At 32.8% G+C, this 25,862-nt stretch overlaps 1 protein-coding gene across 1 annotated transcript in view; it reads left to right on the forward strand.

Annotated features, from left to right (window-relative positions):
- The window catches only part of LOC145240378 (alpha-tectorin-like), a 67,260-nt gene that overhangs the window by 39,405 nt on the left and 1,993 nt on the right, over positions 1 to 25,862 (forward strand). Inside the window, exons 11-16 of the mRNA XM_080103959.1 lie at positions 800 to 913; positions 5,486 to 5,599; positions 10,498 to 10,745; positions 19,825 to 20,132; positions 21,913 to 22,184; positions 24,494 to 24,687. Coding sequence (XP_079960085.1) covers positions 800 to 913; positions 5,486 to 5,599; positions 10,498 to 10,745; positions 19,825 to 20,132; positions 21,913 to 22,184; positions 24,494 to 24,687 — 1,250 coding nt within the window. The remainder of the gene's footprint in view (positions 1 to 799; positions 914 to 5,485; positions 5,600 to 10,497; positions 10,746 to 19,824; positions 20,133 to 21,912; positions 22,185 to 24,493; positions 24,688 to 25,862) is intronic.

The raw sequence follows: 25,862 nt of genomic DNA on the forward strand, positions 1-25,862 counted from the left end.
TTAAAAGGTTGCTCCACGCTCCCCAAAGCCTGCAAGCTGGGGCCTCACCACTGGATATCGTTTAAGGTCATATCCAGGAGCATCTATCATGCAGAATTTTAAATGTAATGTGAACAAACATCGTATTGCACAGCGATACAACAAGTGCATTGCAGCCAGAGGAGATTACTTTGAAGGGTAATAGTTTTATGTGTGTATTATCAATGAAATTGGACATACTTTTTCAAAAATGTGTGGAAACACTGAAGGCACCTTGTAAAACTTAATGAAGCAATTAAATGTTAAGAGTATTGCCAACTGAAACATTTCACCATATCAAATCTCCAATACGAATGATTACTACAATACTATATCATTGATTACTGTACACGCAATAACCCTTATCCCTCAGTGGCCTCCGGGCCTTGATAAGTGGTGACCCTCATGTAAAAAAAAAAGCTCCTCACAAGATTCCTCATAAATCTGAGTCCTAATCATAGTAGCCCCGTATGTTTCAATCGCACTATGCCATGTTTGTTGTGAATTTTAAAAAAATGCTAGTGCACTTATTGATCTGCGCTATTTTTTAAATAATATTTTCACGTTTTATGATACCTGTTTTTATTAAATTGTAAGGTTAAAGTACAGAATAGGTACAAAGCATCCTCCTCTTTCCATGTTTAAAATGGCTTTCTATGTAATAACGTTATTATTTCAGCACGGATCAATAAGTGCACTAGTACCAAAAAATCATATTTGTTGAAAATACGGATCATCGTTGAGTGTAGTCCATGTTAATCGTCCATGTTTTGCATTCCAGTCGACATGTGTGCCAGATTTCCATGCAAAAATGGCGGGACGTGCGTAAGAGGAGAATTGGGTACTTTTACTTGCCAATGCCCGGAAGGTTTCATCGGATTACGATGCGATGAAGGTAAGCACTGATTACATGTATAGCATTTTCTATAGTCTTTTTAATCACCATCTATACGGCCTAATCGCGTTGACACACCAGTTCTCGTCAGATCACCGAAGTTAAGCAACGTTGGGCCTGATTAGTACCAGATGGGTGACCATGTGGGAATTCTAAGCGCTGCATGTGCTCTCCGCTTATCTCGGCATTTGTTTCCAGTCGTCCTGTACATACACTTCATTTGCCACTGGTATTTAACAATGTCGACTCAGAAGAGGTGTGGTTGGAGATTGCGCACCTCCAACTACAAAAAAATTATATGCGCAGGCACCCCTTCGTGGGTATCCATAGTCTGTCAAAGACTGGAGGAGCCCTTAATCGCCAACTAAATACCTGTCGAACGGACAGTAAGCGGCATTAACTCTACGTGTGATGAACCGACATCCTGTCAAGGAATAAATGTCATAGGAGAGTGAAATTCACAAGCAATCCGCAGTCGTATTTGTATCTCTGTTGGAAGTGTCGACGTCCTCCTACATACAGAACCTGATATTCTCAAATGGCCACACATTTGCTACTGATTAGTATCAACGTTTTACTTCGGTGATGCCACGATAACCGGTGTCTCAACGTGAGTATACATGCACAGTGTCAGTATCTTCATGAATAAAAATTACCTATATAATATTTTTCTTAGTCTGTTTGTCTGTTTGTTTGTCCATTCCACTTTTTATTGGAAACTGCTGAGCTGATCCGACTACAATTTTCTATGGACCTTATTATTATGAGATGCAACGAATTAAGTTTTATAGGGTTTATTATATAATCTATTAGATAACATTATTATAGAGGTTATTATAACCCTATTATATAATAGGGATTAGTATTAAAGTTTCATTATTTATCGGAAACTACTGAGTTGATTCCATTGATATTTTTTATGAACCTTTGTTATTATCAGGTACGGCGAACTGATATCGTTTCTACTCAAAACACAGAAATTCATAAGGGTTGATATTTAATGCAAAAATGAACACATATTTACCGATATTCAACCATAAAATTGGTCTAAATTATTAATTCTAAATCATTAATTGTAAATAATTAACTCTAAATCATTAATCCTAAATCATAAATTGTAAATCATAAATTCTAAATCTTAAATTCTAAATCATTAATTGTAAATAATTAATTCTAAATCATTAATCCTAAATCATAAATTGTAAATCATAAATTCTAAATCTTAAATTCTAAATCATTAATTGTAAATCATTAATTGTAAATCATTAATTATAAATCATTAATTGTATATAAATTAATAAACACAATCGATTGTAAATCATTAATTGTAAATAATTAATTCTAAATCATTAATAGTAAAATATAAATTGTAAATCATTAATTTTAAATCATTAATTCTAAATCATTAATTCTAAATAATTAATTCTAAATTATTAATTGTAAATCATTAATTCTAAATAATTATTCAAAATCATCGATTGTAAATCCTTAATTCTAAATCATTAATTGTAAAACATTAATTGTAAATCATTCATTGTAAATCATTAATTCTAAATCATTAATTGTAAAACTTTAATTGTAAATCATTAGTTGTAAATCATTATTACTACATTATTAATTCTAAATCATAAATTATAAATAATTAATTCAAAATCATTAATTCAAAATCATTAATTCTAAATCATTTATACTAAATCATTATTCTAAATCATTAATTAAACATCGTTAATTATTAATTATAAATTACTAATTCTAAATCATAATTGTAAATCATTATTGTAAATCGTTAATTGTAAATCATTAATTGAAAATCATTAATTGTAAATCATTAATTCTAAATATTAATTGTAAATCATTAATTCTAATTAAGTAATTATAAATCTTTTATTGTAAATCATTAATTCTAAATCATTAATTGTAAATCATTAATTCTAAATCATTAATTCTAAATATTAATTGTAAATAGTTAATTGTAAATCATCAATTCTTAATCATTAATTCTAAATCATTTATTCTAAATCATTAATTCTAAATCATATATTCTAAATCGTTTATAGTAAATTATTAATGGTAAATCGTTTGTTGTAAATAATTAAATGTAAATCATTGATTATAAATCATAAATTCTAAATAATTAATTCTAAATCGTTTATTCTAAATCATTCATTCTAAATAATTAATTGTAAATCATTAATTCTAAATATTAATTGTAAATAACTAATTGTAAATCATTAATTCTTAATCATTAATTCTAAATCATATATTCTAAATCTTTTATAGTAAATCATTAATCGTAAATCGTTTATTGTAAATGATTAAATGTAAATAATTAATTTTTAATAATTAATTCTAAAGCTTTAATTCTAAATAATTGATTCAAAATAATTAATTGTAAATTATTAATTCTAAATCATTTATTCTAAACGTTTAGTGTGAATCATTAATTCTAAATCATTAATTCTAAATCATTAATCGTAAATCATTAATTCTAAATTGGTTATTGTAAATATTATTTCTTAATCATTAATTCTTAATCAGTCTTTCAACATCATTAATTCTAAATCATTAATTGTAAATCACTAATTATCACTCATTTATTATGAATCATGAATTCTAAATCAATAGTTGTTAATCATTAATTCTAAATCATTAATCGCAAATCATTAATTTTAAATCATTAATTATAAATCATTAATTGTAAATTATTAATTGTAAATCACTAATTCTGTATAATAATTCTAAATCAATAATTGTAAAGCAACAATTCATAATCAGTAATTCTAAATCATTAATTGTAAACTATTCTAAATAATTATAAATTATTACTTGTAAATCATTAATTCTAACTCATTAATTGTAAATCATTAATTGAAAATCATTAATTCTAACTCATTAATCGTGAATTATTAATTTTGAATAATAAATTCTGAATCATTAATTCTAAATAATTAATTGTAAATCCTGATTTCTAAATTATTAATTGAAAATCATTAATTCTAAATCATTAATTCTTAGTCATTAATTGCAAATCATAAATTCTAAATCATTAATTCTTAAATATTAATTGAAAATCCTTAATTCTAAATCCTTAATTTTTACTCATTAATTCTAAATCATTAATTCTTAATCGTTAATTTTAAATCATTATTTGTAAATCATTAATTGTGAATCGTGATTCTAAATCATTAATTCTAAATCATTAATTTTAAATCATTAATTGTAAATCATTACTTCTAAATCATTAATTCTAATTCATTAATTGTAAATCATTATTTCTAAATCATTAATTCTTAATCGTTAATTCTAAATCATTAATTCTTAATCGGTAATTGTAAATCATTAAGTGTACATCGTTAATTGTAAATTATTAATGGTAAATAATTAATTCTAAATCATTAATTCTAAATCATTAATTTTAAATCATTAATTGTATTTCCTTAATTGTAACTCATTAATTGTAAATTAGTAATTGTAAATAATTAATTATAAATCATTAATTATAAATCATTAATTCTAAAGTTTTTCAGTGTAAACAGGTATGGTATAATAAATTATGAGATGTATCTATTTTATTTTTACTTTCATCATATTTTGCTTTGGTTTTGATACCCCCAAATTCAACTCAAATTTACAACCCTTCCTTTTTATAACCTATCATACTTTCATAAATACGAGTCCATTTTCTGTAGGCTGTTTTTGAACCCATTCAACGACGGGTTCTTTGGCTAGTATATATATATATATATATATATATATATATATATATATGTGTGTGTGTGTGTGTGTGTGTAACAATGTCATAGGAGAGGAGGGAATAGTAGTTTTTTCTTTGTTGATTATTACGTGTCTATGTATGTCTACATGTGTATGTGTGTGCACAACCGTGATCGTCTGTCTATGTATACATGTCTATGGATGTTGTCGTGTCACCTCTAGTATGTGTAAAGTCACGATACTTCTTTTTTCATTCTTGTTTTGGTCTTCTCTTTGGGGATACGATTCTTCCTGTCATTGATCGATGCTGGAATGGAACATCTGACGAAAACATACCGCCGATTTTCTGACATGGATTCTTTATTTGCCTACAAGTGAACAGGGGAGGGGGTAGCATCGCATTGTCAACTTTCATGCGTTTTCTCCGACGCGTTTTAGTGTCTCAGTTGACACGTCTATCTCGTCCAAAATCGGAATGCAGGCTGTACTTACATGCGAACGAAAAAGATATATTTCTTTCTATTTTGTGCATCGTTTTCTTTCACACGAACTAAATGATATCTCAACCGTAACCCTTTGAACTCTTTTTGCACTAACTAACCTGCACAGCAAAGTCACAATTTCCAAGATGTCAGCGTAACCCGGGATAGATTATATCTATAATAGTAGTAATATAAAATTAATTATATATATTGTTGTAGTAGTAGTAGTAGTAGTAGTAGTAGTAGTAGTAATAACATTTGTATTCTGTAACATACCACTCCTTTCAAAGATTATTCGTGCAAAATATTGTGTAAGTCGGCGATTAAGTTTTAGTTTTATTCAAACATTTAACACAATATATTATCTTTCTTTCAGTCGATCCATGCTGCACGTATCCCTGTAAAAATGGCGGAACGTGTATTCCACACGATGAAGGTTCTTTCACCTGTCAATGCGAAAACGGTTTCACAGGAAAACTATGCGACCAACGTAAGTAACAAGGGTGAAACGGTATTCTTCTTAACCTCTAATATTTTAGATACAAAAACAAACGAACGTTCTATTTAAATATTAATTTACTTGTACGTACGTCGAGTGTCACAGAAAACGTCATCATCGCAAACATTAATAAATGCAAAAAAAAACGAATTACCTCCCTTTATAGTCGTTCTTTTATCTATACGAAATCATATAAACAATTTCCTCTCCAAAAATTTTCAAAAAGTAAACATAAAAAACATGACTGTCTGTTTACAGTTTCAAATTGGCTAGGGCTAGAGTTAGGATTATAATTTTTAAAAGGTCATGTTGAGACGGTAAGTATTTTTTATTATAGATTCTTTTTAAGAATTAAAGAAATATGCAATTGAATTGACATTTGTTCCTTTATAATTTATATGAAATTTATATAAAAATATTCAGATCAAAAGACTGGTGCAACCAGATCAGGCTGTCGGAAGATAACTCCGACACAAATGCACCTACATTAACACCTTTCTGTTTTTGTTTTTCTTTTTAGTTATTTGCACACCTAAGTCATGCTTTGCAAAGCCCAAAACAAAAACAATAGTCTCCTTCTCTTCTCCCTTTTTTTACTACACTCCCATTTCTCTACTGGCTTCATAACTTAATTATCTTGGATATGACCTTAAACTATATCCAGTGGTTAGGCCCCAGCTTACGGGCTTTGGGGAGTGTGGAGCCACCCTTTAATTGCCATTGCTCCCAGGTCCACTCTGACCCGGAGTGGTAGTACCTGTTAGGGTCCCAACTATGGGTTAAATAGAAACCGACCTGAAAATAACAAATATATTTTATTAAAAAATTGTTCTTCAAAACCACTGGATTCGGCATGCAATAGCCTGAAAAGGGTTGATATGCCGTAAAACAAAGGCAACCAACCAACCAACAAGATCAAAAGAAAACAAAACAATGTATTATGTGTTCATTTAAAAAAATCTAAATTTATTTTTAACTTTAAAAGGTTAAAAAAGAATTTGCTAACATTTTTTTTTAATTCGTCGTTATTTATTTTATTTATAATGTGTTTTAAATTTTTCAACTACCGTGGAATTTCCACGGGTTCTGCCAGTATTATATAATTTTCTTCAGCTGTTATGACTGATCGAATATAAATATCATATTTTTGATTTGTTTGTATATCAAATATCGTATCAGTGAACACAGTATTTTTTTACACTTTTTCACCCCAAACAAGTTACTCTTGGTATGTAAGTGGCTGCTATTTGGGATCATGTCTAAAAAGAGTTGAGCAACAAGATGACTGTTCACATTACATTAAACCTTCAGCACTTTAGTACACTCAGAGAAGCAGGAAACAGAGAGGAAATTCCAAAGTCTAGCAATCCAAGAAAAGAAATGAAGGGGTGGGATTTTGCTGTTTGTGGAGTTTCTCGGGATATGTACGTCAGAGATGCACAAATGCTATGAATTCATCAGCGCACAAAATATTTGTAACATAAGCTCATGAATGCGGCATTGCAGTGATGGGACAGAGGTTGAAGTTTGGCTTACAGTACAGAACCTATTAGATTTGAGATATTTTGAGACCCTGTTTAAGAGGGGGAACTAATGGTAGATGCACCAACAAAGATGTGCCAACAATATTCCATGCATGGGTGAATTGTGGCTTTGAAAAGATATAGGATGCTTTCAGGTGTGAGAAATTTTCTAATACGGTAGAGGGAGCTCACTTTCTTTGCAGCAGTCTTGACAATGTATTCAATATTTGTTCTAATTCGTGTAGCCTGTGAATCATTGGCTTTTATACAGCTAGAGAATTGCATCAGTAGTGAGATATCTTCTTGTAAACATCCTTCTGAAACATTTTCACGCACTAGTCAATAGTACAATGCGGTTGTTAAATAAACCTTCTGGGTGTACTAAACTGCGGGACTTGGAGATCATGCAAACATAAATTCCAGGCTAACAAAGAAAATACCATGTCGGACTTTGACACATATAATGACGCCTGATAGAACAAATAAAGAATTTGTCAATAGAAGCAAGAGGTTCAACAAAAATAACACAGAGTGAGAGACGAAGAGAGACGCACGATCGTTACTTTATTAATTTGTCAACTCCAACCTCACCTTTACCCCTTGCTCGATACGTCTGACGACTACTGCAGGCAAAATGATAATAAGATAAAAAAACAGTTTTGTTATGAAACTCTCTTTCTGTTTGATTGTCAAATGGCTGGAACAAGCTAGAGTGTATATATTTATGAGCTGCAAGCATCTTCGTAGAAATGCAACAAGCACAATTATACGTATGTAATAGATAAATCGTTACAGATTTAGATAATACGATGTTAATAAACTTTCATTATTGAGATATCGCGAGCGCAGGAAGTCGACCATCGGTTAGAACAAGTAATAATCCAAGCGAATTCGGGAAGGGCTTCGATTGCTGGTTATTATGGTGTCATAGTGTTATGTATCTAGGCTGTATGTACCGAGAAATCATTTTGACAAAGACGTGCGCCTAACGACAAATGTAAGAAACGACATAAAATATTTATCGAATGCACCAAAACACTATTTGAATAAAAATTATTAATCTAACACCAAACACCTGCATGAAGAGAAACAATAAACTTGATCTGTTGTCAAAAAAAGGATCAATTAAATTTGAAAGTTCATATTCGATAAAACGTTACACAGGTGCAATCAAATCAAACCAAAGTTAGGTCAATTCAGTGAAACAACAATAGCCGATAAAACGTCCTTGGTGTGGCTACAGTGACAATGCCCTTCCAAAGGAACGTTTCAGGTCGTCACAAACGGTTATATAATGAAAACCGGAAAAGATACCTTGGTTTGCTGATGATTTGGATCCCACGAGAATTCGTGCGTGCATCTCTCACCTAGCAATTCACCAACAATAAATATATATTGTTATATTTCATATATCAGTGTGCTGGTATTCTTTTAAATATGACAGAAAGACAACACAATCTTCTACTCTGTAATAAAATGATTGCAGAAAATCCCCTCTGAACAAAGGTGTCCTAGGTTTGCAATAACAGATGCAATATACTAATTAAATATACGTTAATAAGCATTATTTTACATAGCTATCGAACTCATTTGCAGACACATTCAGTTGTGATAATAAATCACTGTATTCTATCCGACGAGTGACACTATCACAATCGCAACATCTACAGAGGAAGTAGTTCCTATTTTCTCTCTAAATATTTAGTGTTCTCACCACAACCAATTGACACCGGGGCCTATTCTAGATTTTCCTACGATACTTTGATTGCGCCGCCCGTAACTGCTTATTATAAACATAACCTACTCTTCACGTAATCCTACTCATGAATAATATCTCCCCTACCGACGTCCGCCTATTCTGATTGGCTTAGCTCCGGAATTCTCATATTCCAGTTCTATTCATAAACGAACAGTTAGTGACTTATAACCATGGCGTCGTTACTAGACAAATTATTACGTTTCTGCTACAATTACATTTCCATATTAGTTCTATTACTACAACAAGCAAAATCATTACATTCTACGGTTTCAACACTGCGTCACATTGTTTTCTTCTATGTACCAATGTTTTTTCTTTCCTCACTCTCAATATTCATGCCGACGACAACGACGACCATGACGACGACCACGACAAAAACGCTACGTGTACCTTGGTGAGTTTTTTTACTAGTTGTGTTCCATATACATTTATTTTTCCCCCGATTTTAGCTCCCAAATATTTACTGCTTTTAACTTACGATTTCTACGGGCAAACCAAACAAAAACAGAAACCAAAAACACACAATAGCATGAAACAATTAACAAAATACGAACGTGTATCCTGTATTTTTTATTCATCACGACAACGATGACGGCAGCGACGGCAACATCCACCACAGCGACCACAATGCTGCCGACGACTACGACTACGACAATCATAAGCCAAGCATTCTTTTATTTTTTACATTATTTATACTGTTACTTGTTCTTATACAGCTATTTATCTGTTTGTCGATCTATCTATTTATTTATGTATATTATTGATATATCTTTCGATCTAGTTATCTAGTTATTCGATATATGTATATATATATATATATATATATATATATATATATATATATATATCGATCTAACCATCTATCTAACTGGAGAGATAAACAAGAGATGAATATGAAGAATGTTGATAAAAATTGTAAAAATATAATAAAAACATATCATAGACAAATTTACTGGAAGCATCTGATCAGCTGACGGAAATACGTGTATGTTACCATGTGATCAGGTAAGCTGGAGATGACATTGGAGTTGGAATTTGGACGTTGAGCAGGGCGAAAGGGGAGGGAGCTGACGTATCTTAGAATGGAGACCTTGAATTAACGACTAAATTAATTAACGTTAAGCAGGGCGGACGGTTTAACAGGTCGTCCCCACTTTACCGGGGAGGGAGTTGTCATGTCTCAGAATGGAGACATAGAATTAACCACTCAAGCAAAGATATTCTATTTCCATTCTTCTGCGATCGACACCTGGAAAGTGAATAAATATCAAATATTTACTCGTTTATATTGCAATTATCTTGAAAAATAAATGGATATACGAAATTATAAAATAAAACCTTCTTTCGTTTGTCCATTTTAGTTCATACGTCGCACCAATACAACAGTCGGTTCCCTGCATTGCAATAGCCTTTTTATATTTCTCCATAACTATTTACCAGCAATGCTTCAAGCAAACTATCTTTCTCTATTAGATTTATTTCTTTTTAACGTGACTGAAATATAAAAAAATAAACACAGCATCCCTAATATGGTTGTTCATTTCATATGTCAAAAAAATATTATCTAATTGGTTCGCACCTTTCTTAAATATTATTTTTTATTTCAGATGCTTCTGGTTGCAAGTGTTCAGTTTGGGGCGGTCCGCACTACCAAACATTCGATGGTCAATTGATCCACTTCATGGGAGCGTGTAAATATACATTGGCCACTTCGACTTACATGTCCGATTTACCGTATTTTGCTGTAGAGGTTAAGAACGAGCACCGAGGCACCACGTGGATGTCATATACTCGACTGGTTGACTTCAAAATCAACGGTGCTACAATCAGATTATTGCTTGACAATGAAATCAGTGTAAGTGAAATGTATAATGTATTTCAAACAACTGAAGAATATTGAAGAATCCAAATAATATGAATAATCTATCCTCATTTCCAAAATTCAGAAAAATTCAAGAGTATCATTAAACACAAGGTTTTTAGATTAAAAATGTATATTAACAAAGCTTTCAAAGGGAGATAATTTTAAATAGTTGAATAAAGACATAAAGAAAAACCCCGGGATACAGTGGCTCTAAAATACTTTTTTTTCAGGTTACGGTGCGGAATACGATGTTTTTCGGCTCCTTGTTACGGTATTTTCCCCCATTTTACGGTGTTATTTATAATGTTATTTGATTATATACATGTGTATTATATAATGTACTGTATTTTGTTACTAATTTTTAATGCCGTATCCCGGGGTTCTATTTGCATACATACATACATGATAGCAACCTTCTGTCTCTTGAGACAATGGCATTCTGCACCTAGTTGGGTTTACTACAGCGTCTGCTGTGGATAACCAGGTGCAGTCCTGGGTAGGTAATACGAGAACCTTGGTTTGTCCATTTATCAGAGCCCACCCCCTCTCAACGTTGCAGGCAGACTCCAACGGAAATGTCGGGGTTTACTCCCTTAGCCCTTGCCTTTCCCTGGGCATCCACAAGGTAGTAGGGCTATTTGCCCATAGCTGGGGGATTCTTCATGGTGCACAGCAACCCATTACCTGTCTTTATAATAGAGGACTGGTTTCAACAAATAACGAAATGACAAAAATGAAAATAAACTTTGTTTTTTACCTTCAGTTACTGTTGAAAAAAATACACACACCCCCACACACACATACACACACATATATATATATATATATATATATATATATATATATATATATATATATATATATATATATACATTTGTTAACAGAACTTTTCTCGCCGAAAACGTCTCTTTTCCATAAGCGTTGGAGATGCTTGAATGTGGTAAAAGACGATAATGACGAGTTTGCTACCTACACAGCTGTAGTGAACTAACACTGTGATGACTTTAAGTTGTTTGAACTAACAGCAGACAATTTAAAATGTTTTTTGTTTGCGCAAGGGTTAACCTCGGGAAAAGATGCGGAAATCAGGCGCAGAGTCCTTACAAAATTAGAAAATGAACCGTACTTAACACTTCAAAAATTGACTGAGGATTGTCAAAAAGTAGAAATTATAAAAAAAGATGCAAGAAATATCGAAGCCGGCATCGTGAATATAAAAATGTAACTAAGAAAAAAACGTCGAAATGGCACACAGACACCAACCACCGAAGCTTAGAAAAACAAAAAGTACCGAGCGCTTGTTTCAGATGTGGTGGAATACATTGAATTGCCCATTTATAACAAAAAGATGACATTTATGCAATAAGATAGGTCATAAAAGTTCGCACAGTAGGAAAACTCAAAATAGAAGCCGTGTACGTCAAAGCAGAACTAAGGACGTCGTAAATGAAAATCTACGCAAATATGTAACGGTTAACATTTTCGGCAAGGCTACTTAATTCCAATTAGACAGTGGATCGGATCTTTCAATAATAAATCTCAAAACGTGGAAAATATTACGAAAGCCGACTATGTTAAAAACTAACAGAATGGCAACGGCCGTTAATGGTACAAAAATTCATTTTGAAGGTGAATTAATTACAAGCGTCACTTTACGGGGGGAAACAAAAAAACTAATATTGTATGTGCTAAAAGATAGTGAGAACCTGTTCGGTTCTGACAGCATGGAGGAGTTTCGTCTCTGGGATCTTCCTATATCCACATTCTGCAAGAAAATAGATACCCGCCCAGCAGAAACGGAGAAACTTATAACTTGTTTAAAAAAGAATTCACAAACGTATTTACTCCTGGCCTGGGGAGATGTACAAAATTGGCCGCAGATTTTAAGTTGAAACCTGGCACACAACCGGTGTTTAAAAAGAAACTTAATGTCCCGTTCGCTTCCCTGAACAAAATAAATTAGGAACTAGACAGATTAGAAAGCATCAGTATACTGGCTAAAATTGAATATAGTGAGTGGACTGCTCCGGCTGTTTACGTAAAGAAAAGGGCCGGGGAAATTCGCGTTTGCGCCGACTTTGCGACCGGACTCAACGGATCCTTATAAGACTTTCACGTGTTCACGAAATTAAATAGGCAAGTTTTTTTCTAAGTTCGACCTAAGCGACACTTACATACAGGTTCCGGTAAACGGCAATAGCGCTAACCTCCTCTGTATTAACATTCATCGACGTTTGTACAGATACGAAAGACTCGCGTTTGGTATCAAGGTGGCACCCGCAATATTCCAGCAAGTAATGGATACTATGCTGTCCGGCTTGGACACCGCAATCGAATATCTTGATGGCATTATCATAGCGAGAAAAAGCAGGGAGGAACATGAAAAACATATCAGGCAAGTATTCAGTCGAATACAAGATTATGGATTTAAGATCTAAGCAGATAAATGCGAGTTCTTTTTACAAACAATCAAATACCTTGGTCAAATAATCGATAAAGATGGCAGACCCTCAGACCCAAATAGGGCGACCGCTATTAAAGAAATGCCGGCACCAGTAAACATAACTCAATTGTGGAGTTTTTTTTAGGTTTGGCAAATTATTACCAGTGGTTCATCCTTAATATGCACAAATTGCGCGCACCACTTAATGAATTGCTGAAAAAGGATAAGGTTTGGGAGTGGACAGAAGATTGCCAGACATCATTTCAAGAAATAAAAATAATCCTGACTTCAAAACTATTCCTAGCGCATTTCAACCCGCAGTTGGACATAATAGTAGCTAGCGACGCTAGTCAATATAGCGTTGGGGCGTGCATGCTCCATCGAATGCCGGATGGCTCAAAACAGCCTATTGCTTTCGCATCACGGACTCTCTTGCCAGCGGAAAAGAATTATTCTCAGATCGAGAAAGAGTCCCTAGGAATTATATTTGCAGTTTCAAAATTCCACCGGTTCTTGTACGGAAGATATTTTTTTCTACAAACCGACCATAAGCCGTTGATATCCTTTTTTTGATCAAAAAAAGGACTTCCAACATTCACTGCGAACCGACTATTAAGATGGGAAACTATTGTGCTAAACTATAATTTTGCAATTAAATTTCTCCCCTCAAAATAACTAGCCCATAAAGACAGTCTATCGAGACTGATTCCTGCCAAAATGGAACGTCTTGAAGGTTCAGTAATCGCGGCACTACGTATTAATAGTGATGTAAAAACCATGATAAACAATATTATGCGCGAACTGCCGGTCAGGAAATTAAGTCAGAATCTCTAAATGACAATTTCATTCAAAGTGCTGGGTGTTACAATCTGGAGTTTAGGCTAAACAAACATGGTTTTGTGATTTAGCAGTCGTCTTATACGATGAATTTATTAAAATTTGCTCCAATGAAAAATTAAAATCATTTTTTCTTAGACTTTCTTATGGAATCTACCCTAATCATAACATGTATGATATATATGTAATATGTTGGGTTTTATTTGTTTGTTTGTTTGTATGTTTTAATTTTGATGTTGGCTGTTTATTATCCTAGGAGAGAAAATTGAACGTCAGATCCAGTTTATTTTTAAAAGATGTAGCTAACTTCTACAGATTAAGTACATTATTCTTGGCCAGTTACTCGTCAGAGTGGCTGAGTCTAGCGAGGTTCGAAATCGGGACGAAACACATGCCAGTGGATAATTATATTTAAAAAAAAAAGCAATGTATATTCCACTGGTAAAAAGGAAAAGTATTAATAACTCGCATTTAGGTAAAAATGCACTTTCGTATAAATAATTGAATTCATTCACAACGTATTGCAAAAACATAAATAAATAAATAAATAACACACTCACACACACACACACACACATATATATATATATATATATATATATATATATATATAGAGAGAGAGAGAGAGAGAGAGAGAGAGAGAGGGGTATATATATATGTATATATATATATATATATATATATATATATATATATATAACTACCGTAGAAACAACAAACGGGATTCTACTTGCTTATTCTCTGCTCCAACAACAACATGGCGAAAAAAAAAGAAAGACATACTGAAGATGTAGTTTTGCTTCGAAATATATTCATGAATTTCAATTTAAATTTAAAACAAAATAAAGGTCTGTTTATTTTGCAATAATGCGTTGTTTTGGCTAAAAACGTATATAATACGTATTTCATTTTATTCAAACTCAACCAGCGCTTCTAAGGAACAAAATCTTAACATATATATATATATATATATATATATATATATATATATATATATATATATATATATATATATATATACTTAATTTACTCACATAAAATTAATATACGAAAGTATAAATATATGCGTAAACTTTAAGTATTTACTTCAAAAGTGCTCAATACGTACGTAGAGCTAGTTAGTAAGTTATAAAATATATATGGCGATTAAGCTACACTGAATATTCCGCGTTTCATCCACTCTAGGACTCTTCAGGCTTATGCGCGAATTCTGTGGTTGTTTGTCGTTTTTATATGCGCATCTTCTATTGAGATTTTAGTTAGCCAATCAGCTTTCTAGTATCCACCGCGCCATTCTATCAGCCAATGAGCATGCGTTTATCGGACAAAGGCCTATTTGACCTCTGGTTGACCTGTTCCTTTGTGTGTGCTCTATTTAGCCTGGATATTTAGTTTCTTGATCTGTTTTAAATCTAGGTTAGTGTTTTTTTTTATGTTAGTTTATATATAAATATATATATGTGTACATACATATATGCATATATATATATATATACATACATACATATATGTGTGATCGTTTATGTATATTCATGTTTATTTAATTTATTTATTTGTTTATTTTCTTTTTTTGTTGTTAGTTTTAAAACTATTTTGTATCGCTATCCTAGAGTAAATTTTATCTTGTGAACACAGTTGTTTGCTATTTCTCTTCTACAGTTTAATAGATGTTGGGGTTCTTTAAAGTACAAGATAGCAAATTTTTCATGAAGGCATAATCTACATGGGTCGCTAGGTCCCTACACGTGGTAGCTTGTCTTATTATTTTCCATTCGACTACCGGCGAATGTCCGCTTTCCTTCAGTTCCCAGTATTTATTTGCTAGTGTTGTTTTAATACGGTGTTTTTTATTGTTGAATGTACTTTTGTGGTCATAATATCGAGTTTTGAAATCTAAGGAAGTCATACCTACGTAATATTTCTTGTTATTCGGGTTTTCTTTCGCAAATATTGTAGTCTGGTAAACTACGCTTTTGGTTAGACATTTATTTTGAAATGGGCAAAGTGTGAGGATCTACAGTTGCATTTATCTTGTTCGTTATTAGTATTTTTATTTATAGTATGGTTGTTCTTGTCCGGGGTTGGTTTATTATTATTATTATTATTATTATTATTATTATTATTATTATTATTATTATTATTATTATTATTATTATTATTTCTGCTAGTGTTAGTTTTATTTTTGCCATGGTGTCTACATTTTTTATTGTTTATTTTGTTGTTGTTTACATTGTTTTTATTTAATATTTTGTTATTATGTGCTTTGCTTATCATCTCTAAATTTTCGCAACAACTGTAGGATAATTTTAAGGTCTTTTTATTGAAAATTTTGTATAAGGGTTGGTTGCGGGAAAGTGTTTTTCAATGAGATCTAGAAATTTCTTGCCAAGTTTTGTTTTTAACATCTGATTGTTTGGGGCCGTATACCAAATTATAGTTCTTTTTCTTCTATTTTTAATTTTATTATAGTTATTGGTGTTTTGTTGCTTATATTTGATATCGATATTTTTGCATCCACTATTTTTTAGGGAAGTTTCATAGATATTGGTTGACCTGTTAAATGCATTTTCATCGCTTGAGTTATTACTGAGTCTACTTACGATCGAGTTCGGAATCTGTTTTATAATTGATGTTGGGTGATTGGACTTAAGGTTTACGTATATTGGAGTAGCGTTATCTTTTAAGTAGGGTTCATATGTGTTTTTATCTAAATTTAACGTGACGTCCAGGAAGTTCGTTATTTTTATGTTAGCTGATACGTCTGCTTTTAGGCCTAATTTTTTCATTTCCTTGTGTATGATTTTCATAAAGTTATCTCCCTTCACTTTGTTGGAGTTTTTTATTATAGCTAGTCCGTCGTCTCTATATAGGCCGATATCCGTAGTATAAAATATGCTTGTGAGGGTATATAGAATGAATAATCCCACAAGATCTGATGTCTCTGCAGAATCCATGGCGCCCATCGCCAAATCAAACGAATTTTTCATTTTATTTTTATCCATTGGTTATTCTTATTTATTAGAACTGATTTTCTACATGTTCTAATGATGTTGATTTTTTCCGAGGATATATCATTGTATGCCTCTTTGTTTTCTATATTTTTAAACCTGGTGGTTGCTTCTGCAGTATTTGCCCACTGGTTTAATTCTAGGTCATGTTTGATTTGTTTGTTTACTCTAGAAAGTATTGTTTTGCTAATTCTACCTATTTCTGGTTTAGTTGGGTTTATTAAGCGGGTGCTGGGATTATTATTAAAGTCCCATTTGTGGTCTTTAAGCAGAATGTATGCCTCTCTAGGTTTCAATTTGCCAACTTTATCACTAATTTTTAATTTATCGGTAATTTTATCGGTAAAAAGGCTAAATAGAGCACACACAAAGGAACAGGTCAACCAGAGGTCAAATAGGCCTTTGTCCGATAAACGCATGCTCATTGGCTGATAGAATGGCGCGGTGGATACTAGAAAGCTGATTGGCTAACTAAAATCTCAATAGAAGATGCGCATATAAAAACGACAAACAACCACAGAATTCGCGTATAAGCCTGAAGAGTCCTAGAGTGGATGAAACGCGGAATATTCAGTGTAGCTTAATCGCCATACATATTTCATAACTTACAATATATATATATATATATATATATATTAATAGATATTTCCACTTTAATTCCTACAGACACTAGTGTTTCATGCTTATGCAAGCATCAGTGCAGGAAATGATAATTACTGCTGGTCGGGAGATTAAAACTTCAACAAAGCCATCTAAGCAGGCTAGTGTCTTTCCTCCAAGCCATCGGCAACTAATACGTAAATGGAAGGAAACTATGTATCAATGTCATTTTGGGTGGGCTTTCACAGTGGACAGTCAGACAGAGTATTCAACATCGGGAAATTGGAATATTGTGTTTTCGCTAAAGTTGATCACTTTCTCTTGATTTTCTAAACAAGTTTTATTTTTATAATGTCTTTTTTTTTCTCATTTTGATGCTGATTTCAAACCCACGATTTATTGCCCTAGGAGAGAAAATTGAACTTCCGGTTTTGTTGACGGTTTTGTTGACGGTTGTGTCAAAGACAAATCTGGTTGATTTTCAAAAAATGGTGCTAATTATTACAGATTTAATACATTAATATAGAACAATTATTTCTAATTAAGAAGAGGAGGCAAAGAGGCGAAAAAGAATCTTCAATGACTCACATACATGCCTTTATCTCCTGCACATAGTCTTACACATAAGAGGGGATCCGGGGAACAGAAATGAATTGCTACACACAGCTATACACGAACCAAAAAGAAAAGGTAAATCAACACACATACACAATGTCATGCACCCACATACATATATTACTTACATGCGTATATTATTCCCACTATGAACATATTGACTCACACATCACTGGGCTTTGTGATTACTTACTTTGCTTTCTGCACCCAATAATATTTTAATAAAGACTCCTTACTGATTGAAACTAACTATGATATCTTTATAAAGTTGTAGATATAAACATGTTTTCTTATAAAAATTCGTTTTCCTCAATTTTTCATTTAAAAAAATTCTGTTTATGTTTTTAATTAGCACTTGCAAACTAATGACCGTAATATGCATTAATGTTTAATTTATTTCCTTTACAATAAACTAGCAGTTCAACCTAGCTTTGCTCGGGCCCTATCTACTGTTCATACATTTATGTGCATACGTATATATATATATATATATATATATATATATATATATATATATATATTAAAAAGTTTGATTAATGTCCACGTAGCCTACATCTAAAATTTCAAGTGTTTGGACCCAAAATTTGCGGAGGAGTTTGATAGAGTCTGCAAAGGTCAGCTCTTTCAACTTTGACTTCTTGGCAGCCAAATTTTCGCTCAAAAACTGATTAAAAAGCTTGCTGCATGTCTGAATACCTTTTATGTAAAATTTCAAATGTTAAGACCCAAAATTGGTTGAATAGTTTGCTAGAGAGTAAAATCTTTTGAACTTTGGCCCCTTAGCATCCAAATTTTCGGTCAAAAAACGATTAAAAAGCTTACCCTATATCTGAATACACTCTTTGTAAATTTTCAAATATTTAGACCTAAAATTGGCTGAGTAATTTGGTAGAGACCGCAGATGTAAATATTTATTTTGAACGTAACCCCAATGTTGACCCCTTAACATTTCTCAAATTAAAAAGTTTAATCCGTGTCCAAGGAACTTACATCTAAAATTTCAAGTGTTTAGACCCAAAATTGGCGGAGGAATTTGGTAGAGTTTTCAAAGGTCAAATCATTGAACTTTGACCCATCGACAACCAAATTTCTGGCCGAAAACTGATTAAAAAGATTTTCCCAAATCTCAATACCCCTTATGTCAAATCTCGAGTCTGTAGACTGGAAATTGACAGAGTAGTTTGGTAGAGAAATGTACACTCACAGACAATTTCATTTTTATAGATATATAGATATGCACAATTTATTTCCCCCCAGCTAATCTATCAATGGTTATTTAAAAAAAAAACACACACACAATTTTTAATGCCAAATTATGTGTGTGCGCATGGAATTTTTTTTAATGCAGAATAAAACTATTTAATCTAAAGTTAAATTAAGGAAAATGTTTTTTCTAACATTGTCTACTTTATCTAAGGTTTTAACTTTATCTAAGGTTTTAACTTTATCTAAGGTTTTAACTTTATCTAAGGTTTTAACTTTATCTAAGGTTTTCCTTCCTCCAACAAAAGAAAGGGGCTAAGAAATGATTTTTCAGTATCATTCTCACCTTTTTTTCTTTGCTCAGGTAAATGGCGAAGTAATGACGCTTCCTCTTACAAATTACATGGGATTTTCGGCCAGTTATTCAGCCGGATGGATCACAGTAGAAAGCAGTTTTGGCGTGAAAGTCGTATTTGATGGTCGCCACCGAATCTACGTCCATGTTCCTGGCAGATACAGGGGACAACTAACAGGACTGTGCGGAGATTGTAACGGAATTCAAGACGATTTTAGGACAAGTTCCGGTGTGGATGTATCGTCACAACTGAATAAATTTTCTTTGCTCGGTCAGAGTTATGAGGTCTATGATGACACTGAAGTATTCCACACAAGGTATAAATTAAATAGTTTTAATTTTTAATCTTAGACTGAATTTCGAATTGTTGTCATATTTTCTTTAACGAACTTAACAGCATATCTAAGAAATAGTAAGATGTTTCGACTGCTGACCAAACCGTCAGGTTTCGAATCTCAGCCTGTTGCGTTGTTGAATATACGAGGTGTCTTCAATAAGTTTCAAGACTTTATACAGGCATTTAAAATTGTCGTACGTTAGTGTGTTATTGCTATACATCTTATGAGATGACGTACCTATTTTTATAGTGTCAGATTCAAATGAACAGGTTTTTTTTTTTTTTTTTTTTTTTTACAAAGGCATCACCACATTATCAAGGCCCAGAGGCCATTCAAGGATAAGGGTTAAAGAGTGTACAGTAGAAATTGGTCAATATAGTAATCATTAGTAATGAAAATTTGGTAAATTTAATAACTTATATGGAACGACTCATCAAGAACTTATTTACTTTAGACTTGAACACAACCATATTGTAGTCAGCCGGAAAGCAGGAAAACGGAAGACAATTCCACAGGCGTGCAGTTCTCAGAAAGAAGCCTTGTTCATGGAATCTACGTTTAGGTTTAGGCACAGATAAAGAGTGGGGGAAATTATTGATAGTGTTTACAGCTAGACGAGTGTTTCTTGTGAAAGTTTGGCGAGGGGGGACCATAGATTGAAGCTCAGTTGAACACTTTCCATGAAAATAACGATACATCAGAGACAAACTCGCAACATCTCTTCTGTGAGATAGAGGTTGCAAGGAGGAGAAAAGGACATCTCCTACGAGGCTACGAAGTCTATTTTGAACTCTATCAAGTCCTTTCTAGCAGCTCCTGCCCAGATGTGGCAACAGTATTCCATCCTTGGACGTACCTGGCTCTTATATAGGTAGAGAATAGCAGCAGCAGTGAGATATCTACTGGATCGATAGAAAGATCCCACCATTTTTCCAGCGGCCTTGGCAACAGATTTGATATACGTGTTCCATTTAAGATCAAGAGTAATGGTCAAGCCCAGAAGCTTACAGCAGGAATTTGAATGCACCCTACTAGAGCCTGATTGTCACAGCTGGTGAATTTCAAAAATGCAATCTGGACGTGAGGACACTTTAAAAGAAGGATGTGCAATAAAATTATGTTTTAAACTTGGGGAAAATGCTACAGAAACGTATGGAATACTTTAGACTGGTTTTGGACTATTTGCTTTAATCGAGCATTAGTTCTTAAGTGGCATAAGAGATTCACGGAACGCAGAGAGTCTGTGAGTGATGAGGAGAGATGTAGGAGAAGTAAAGAAGTCAGAACACCAGAGTTGATTGGCCAAATAAAAAATTTCATCGATAAGGACCGTCGTGTGTCTATAGAGACAATAAGCGCAAAGTGTGATGTCAGTGTGGAAGCTGCATATGCAATTATTCGCAAGGAACTGAAGATGCGGAAGATTTGCGCATAGTTTGTTCCAAGGATGGTCAGAGAAGATCAGAAAGAAAGAACAGTATTTTGTGTATTTTTTTTATTTTTAAATTATTATCAAAACTTTAAATATTTGGGATGGGGGGTAAATTCACGGCCGACACTATATGTTTTTCGAACTGAATAAACGTTTTAGTGTGAGCAAAACCACAAAAAACTTTCCAGATATGTAGAAGAGTAATTTATCTTGCTTTTGATAATATTTATTTGTTATATATTGTTTTCGAAAAAAATGCCAAACATGTTAGCACATGTTATAGGTAAATATTTGAAATATGTTTTTTTTTCTTTCTTTTTTTTTTAGTTGCAACGTTGTCGATTTTACGACAGAGTGCCACCCGCGAGTGACGAAAGTATGTAACGAATTGAAGAATACGCATGGTATATTCAAGGACTGTTTATCCATGTTGGGATACGATGCCGAATACTATTACAAATCTTGCGTTATCGACGTTTGTTCCAACAAAGATTTGCCCAAACTACAACAAACGGTAACATTTAATTCTTACGAAGCATTGGCAACGAAATGTGAAGAATTTGGTCTGTTAATTGAATGGCGATCCCGGATGCACTGCTGTAAGTTTATGATTCATTTCATTTTTAATTTTATACAAAAAATTTTTCTAAATACATCTAACCTGTTGAATCAATGTTATGTAGTTGGGAACACGAGAAATTATCTGTTATTCATTTGTCTGTTGATCTATCTCTCTATCTAACCGGTGAGGTAAGCAAGAAATGAGATGTGAAGCTATGTTTTGAGAAAAGTTGTCAAACCATATTAAGGTATAAAATGGCAAGTTTCACCGGAAGTTCTAAAAATAGTCGACCGGAAGGACGTGATCAGGTTAGCTGGACATAGACTGGAGTTGGAATTTGGACGTAAAGAAGAGCGGACGCGGGTTAACGGTTGTTTCTCCCCCCCCCTCCCCTTGGGGGGATGACGTGTCTCTAAAATGGAGACTATTAGAATTAACTACAAGCAAAGATCCTCATGTTCCATTCTCTGCGTTCGACGCCTGGAAAGTGAATAAAAACTAAGATAAAACCAACCATCGTTTTGGAGTGAAAATGCATTTACAGCTTCCCTCCAAGAACAGATGAAACCCGGGTGGACCACAAGATCAAAGACATAGTTGAAAATCAGGTATGTCGAATACATTTATGACACACACACGCACACACGCACGCACACACACACACACACACGACACACACACGCATATGAACACCTAGATTATTACGGAAAGAACTCAAATAGGTCAAAAATATAAATTCAGATAGTAAAGAGCCACTAGATAGAGAATAGTGACAGGTACACTCAAACCCCGACTACGTAACATCACAAATTGACCTCAAATTTTTTTTGTTATCAGGATAAAGTCAGTTTAAAAACTCGGTTAATTATTTTTAAAAATATATAAATAAATGACAAAATTATTTTCGTTTTGTCTTTTTTATGGAAATGTTAGATATTGACCGGGCAACGCCGAAGTTGTGCTGGTCGACGATTATTATTATCATTATTATTATTATTATTATTAGTAGTAGTAGTAGTAGTAGTAGTAGTAGTAGTAGTAGTAGTAGTCAAGACAAAAAGTTTTGTTGGATTAACAATTGAGCTGAGGAGAAACTTCGTTGCTTTAGGGTACTTCTTTACATCTATGTGGTGTTGTAACCTAATAGGTGTGGGAAATATCACCAGCAGTAGCCGAAAAAAACTCATATGCAAATTAGCAAGTGTGCACGAAGAAAAAAACAGTAGAAATAATGAAATAATAAAGTGCGGTTCGAAGAAAAGGGACGTGTAAAGTCGAGGACGATAATGGGCCGGCTGTGACCGGCGTGCGGTCGGAGAAAGGTGAAATGTGACAGCGAGAAACATTTTAACCAGTGTCGAGACACGAAAGTAACTGTAATAAAAACTTCTTATAAAAAAGAAAAACAACAATGCCGCCGCGGATTTTTATTTAGTTATTTCCTTTGGTTGTTTGTACCTTCAACGTTACATGTTTCTGCTTAAAAAAAGTAGGATTTAATATTTTTTATAAGCAGTAAAGTGTGCTCTAATGGTATCTCCCTTTTTATTTGTTTACGACTAAAACAATCTAATTTTGAATAAATGCATTTAAAGAATGAACATCGTTTCAATGATTATTAAAGACTGTTGAGCTGACAAATATTTTTTACGGTAAAACACAGAACATGTATTATTTAAAAACCCATTAAATTGTTACAATTTTAAATGAAGTTGTTTTATTTATTTGAAGAATGTTTTTATGCTGATTCAGCGTTGCACTTATCATGATACTTAAAAGTAAGAAAAGTGCAGAAAAGTCTCTATAGTGTACGTAACTGTCAAAGAACAAAGATGGCATATTCTAAAAATCACGTAATTTGATCAACTAGTTTTTTTGTTTTTTTTTATTAAAGAAAATGAAAATTTATTACTTTATTTATGAATTTATCGATGCTACAGAAACCAGTCGTCATTTTTTTTTATTAAATTCGAAATCCATCCTTGATTATCTCCCCCTTAACAATCAAGGGTTCATTAATGCCATGAAGAAATACTTAATCGCTAAAAATCGTCAAATTTTATTTTTCTTAAATATAAAAAAAATGCTTGATAAATTTTTGTGATTTTTTGGAATATAACATCTTTATACCCTGACAAGTAAGTACACGATAAAAGTTTTTCTTTATTTTTGTTTTCATCAATAGGTGAAAAAAAAAATGTTATTAATAATATAAACACAATCAGAAAGAATATTACTATTAAGAGTGAATTATGAAGACTGATGCAGAAAGCGGTGTGAAATTACCAATGTTTCGTTAGTATAATTTAATATTATTAATTCAATTAATTTTTTTTTTCTTCTTAGCGATACAATGTCCTCATGACAAAGTCTATTCTGAACGAACCAGTGTTTGTCAACCGACCTGCACAAATCCCACGCCGGTTTGTACGCATGAATATACAGAAGGATGTATATGCAAGCCTGGTACAATTCTCAGCGGAACAAAGTGTGTCCCCATAACTTCCTGTGGTTGCATGTACAATGGAATCTATCGAATGGTAATTATTTTTAAGTACACATCTTCCTCCTCGCACCCCTCTGTCTCTCTGTCTCTCTATCTCTCTCCCTCTCTCTCTCTCTCTCTCTCTCTATATATATATATATATATATATATATATATATATACATATATATATATATATATGTATAGTAAAACTGATAATTAGTAAAAACTTGAAGAGTGCTCAATACTATTGCAGAGCAAATATGTGTTTTATTTTTTTTATTACCGTTTTATCTGTTTGGTTACATATGTTTCGGATATTGGACCATGCTTACGATCCAACAGCCTCGTCAGACCTTACAGAAATGGTTGTTAGTATTTGGAAGGGGTGATTTAGAAGAAATACGAGAGAAAAAAAAAGAAAAATGAAAGTGGGGTAAGAGATAATAAGGACGAGGGAGACGGGTATCGACATTATTTAAGTTTTGAAGATTAAAATACATTAGATTGTAGTGTGGGGGGGTAGCAGATTCAGGTAGGCGTGGGTGGAGATATATGGATATAGGGAGGGGAGAGAGGATGGTAAAAGAAAGGGGGTAAGGAGTTGGAGGGGTGAGGAATTTCAATTGGATCGTAAACATGGTCCAACATCCGAAACAGCGAATGGAAAAAATATGCAAAAATATCGGAAAAAGGAATAACTTTGAGTGTTCAATCAGACGTGCTTGATATATATATATATATATATATATATATATATATATATATATATATATATGTAAAAATCTCGTACTTTCGTAAATAATAGAATTCATTCAAAACGTTATACGTTTTGAATGAATTCTATTATTTACGAAAGTGCATTTTTACCTAAATGCGAGTTGGGAATAACTTTCCCTTAACCAATAAGCATATGTATTGTTTTTAAAATATAAATATCCACTGACACGTGTTCCGTCGTCTACGACGCATCATAGTGACTGAATCTAGCGAGATTCGAAATCGGGACCCCATAGTAAGAAGTCTAAACTGTTACCACTTGTCCATCTCGAACGACTGTTCGGATATATCGCGATTTCCGTAGGTGTTATTTGTTTTTGCTTTTGCAATGCGTTTTGAATTAATTATTTACGAAATTCATTCAAAACTTAGCCATATGCATAGCATGAAACTGAAAGTTTTATGATTTTTAGTCAAAAAATTAAAAAAAAAAAAAACATATGAAGATAA

The sequence above is a fragment of the Euprymna scolopes genome, chromosome 19, assembly GCF_053919585.1.
Source record: "Euprymna scolopes isolate OS-2025 chromosome 19, ASM5391958v1, whole genome shotgun sequence".
NCBI classification, from domain to species: Eukaryota; Metazoa; Mollusca; class Cephalopoda; order Sepiida; family Sepiolidae; genus Euprymna; species Euprymna scolopes.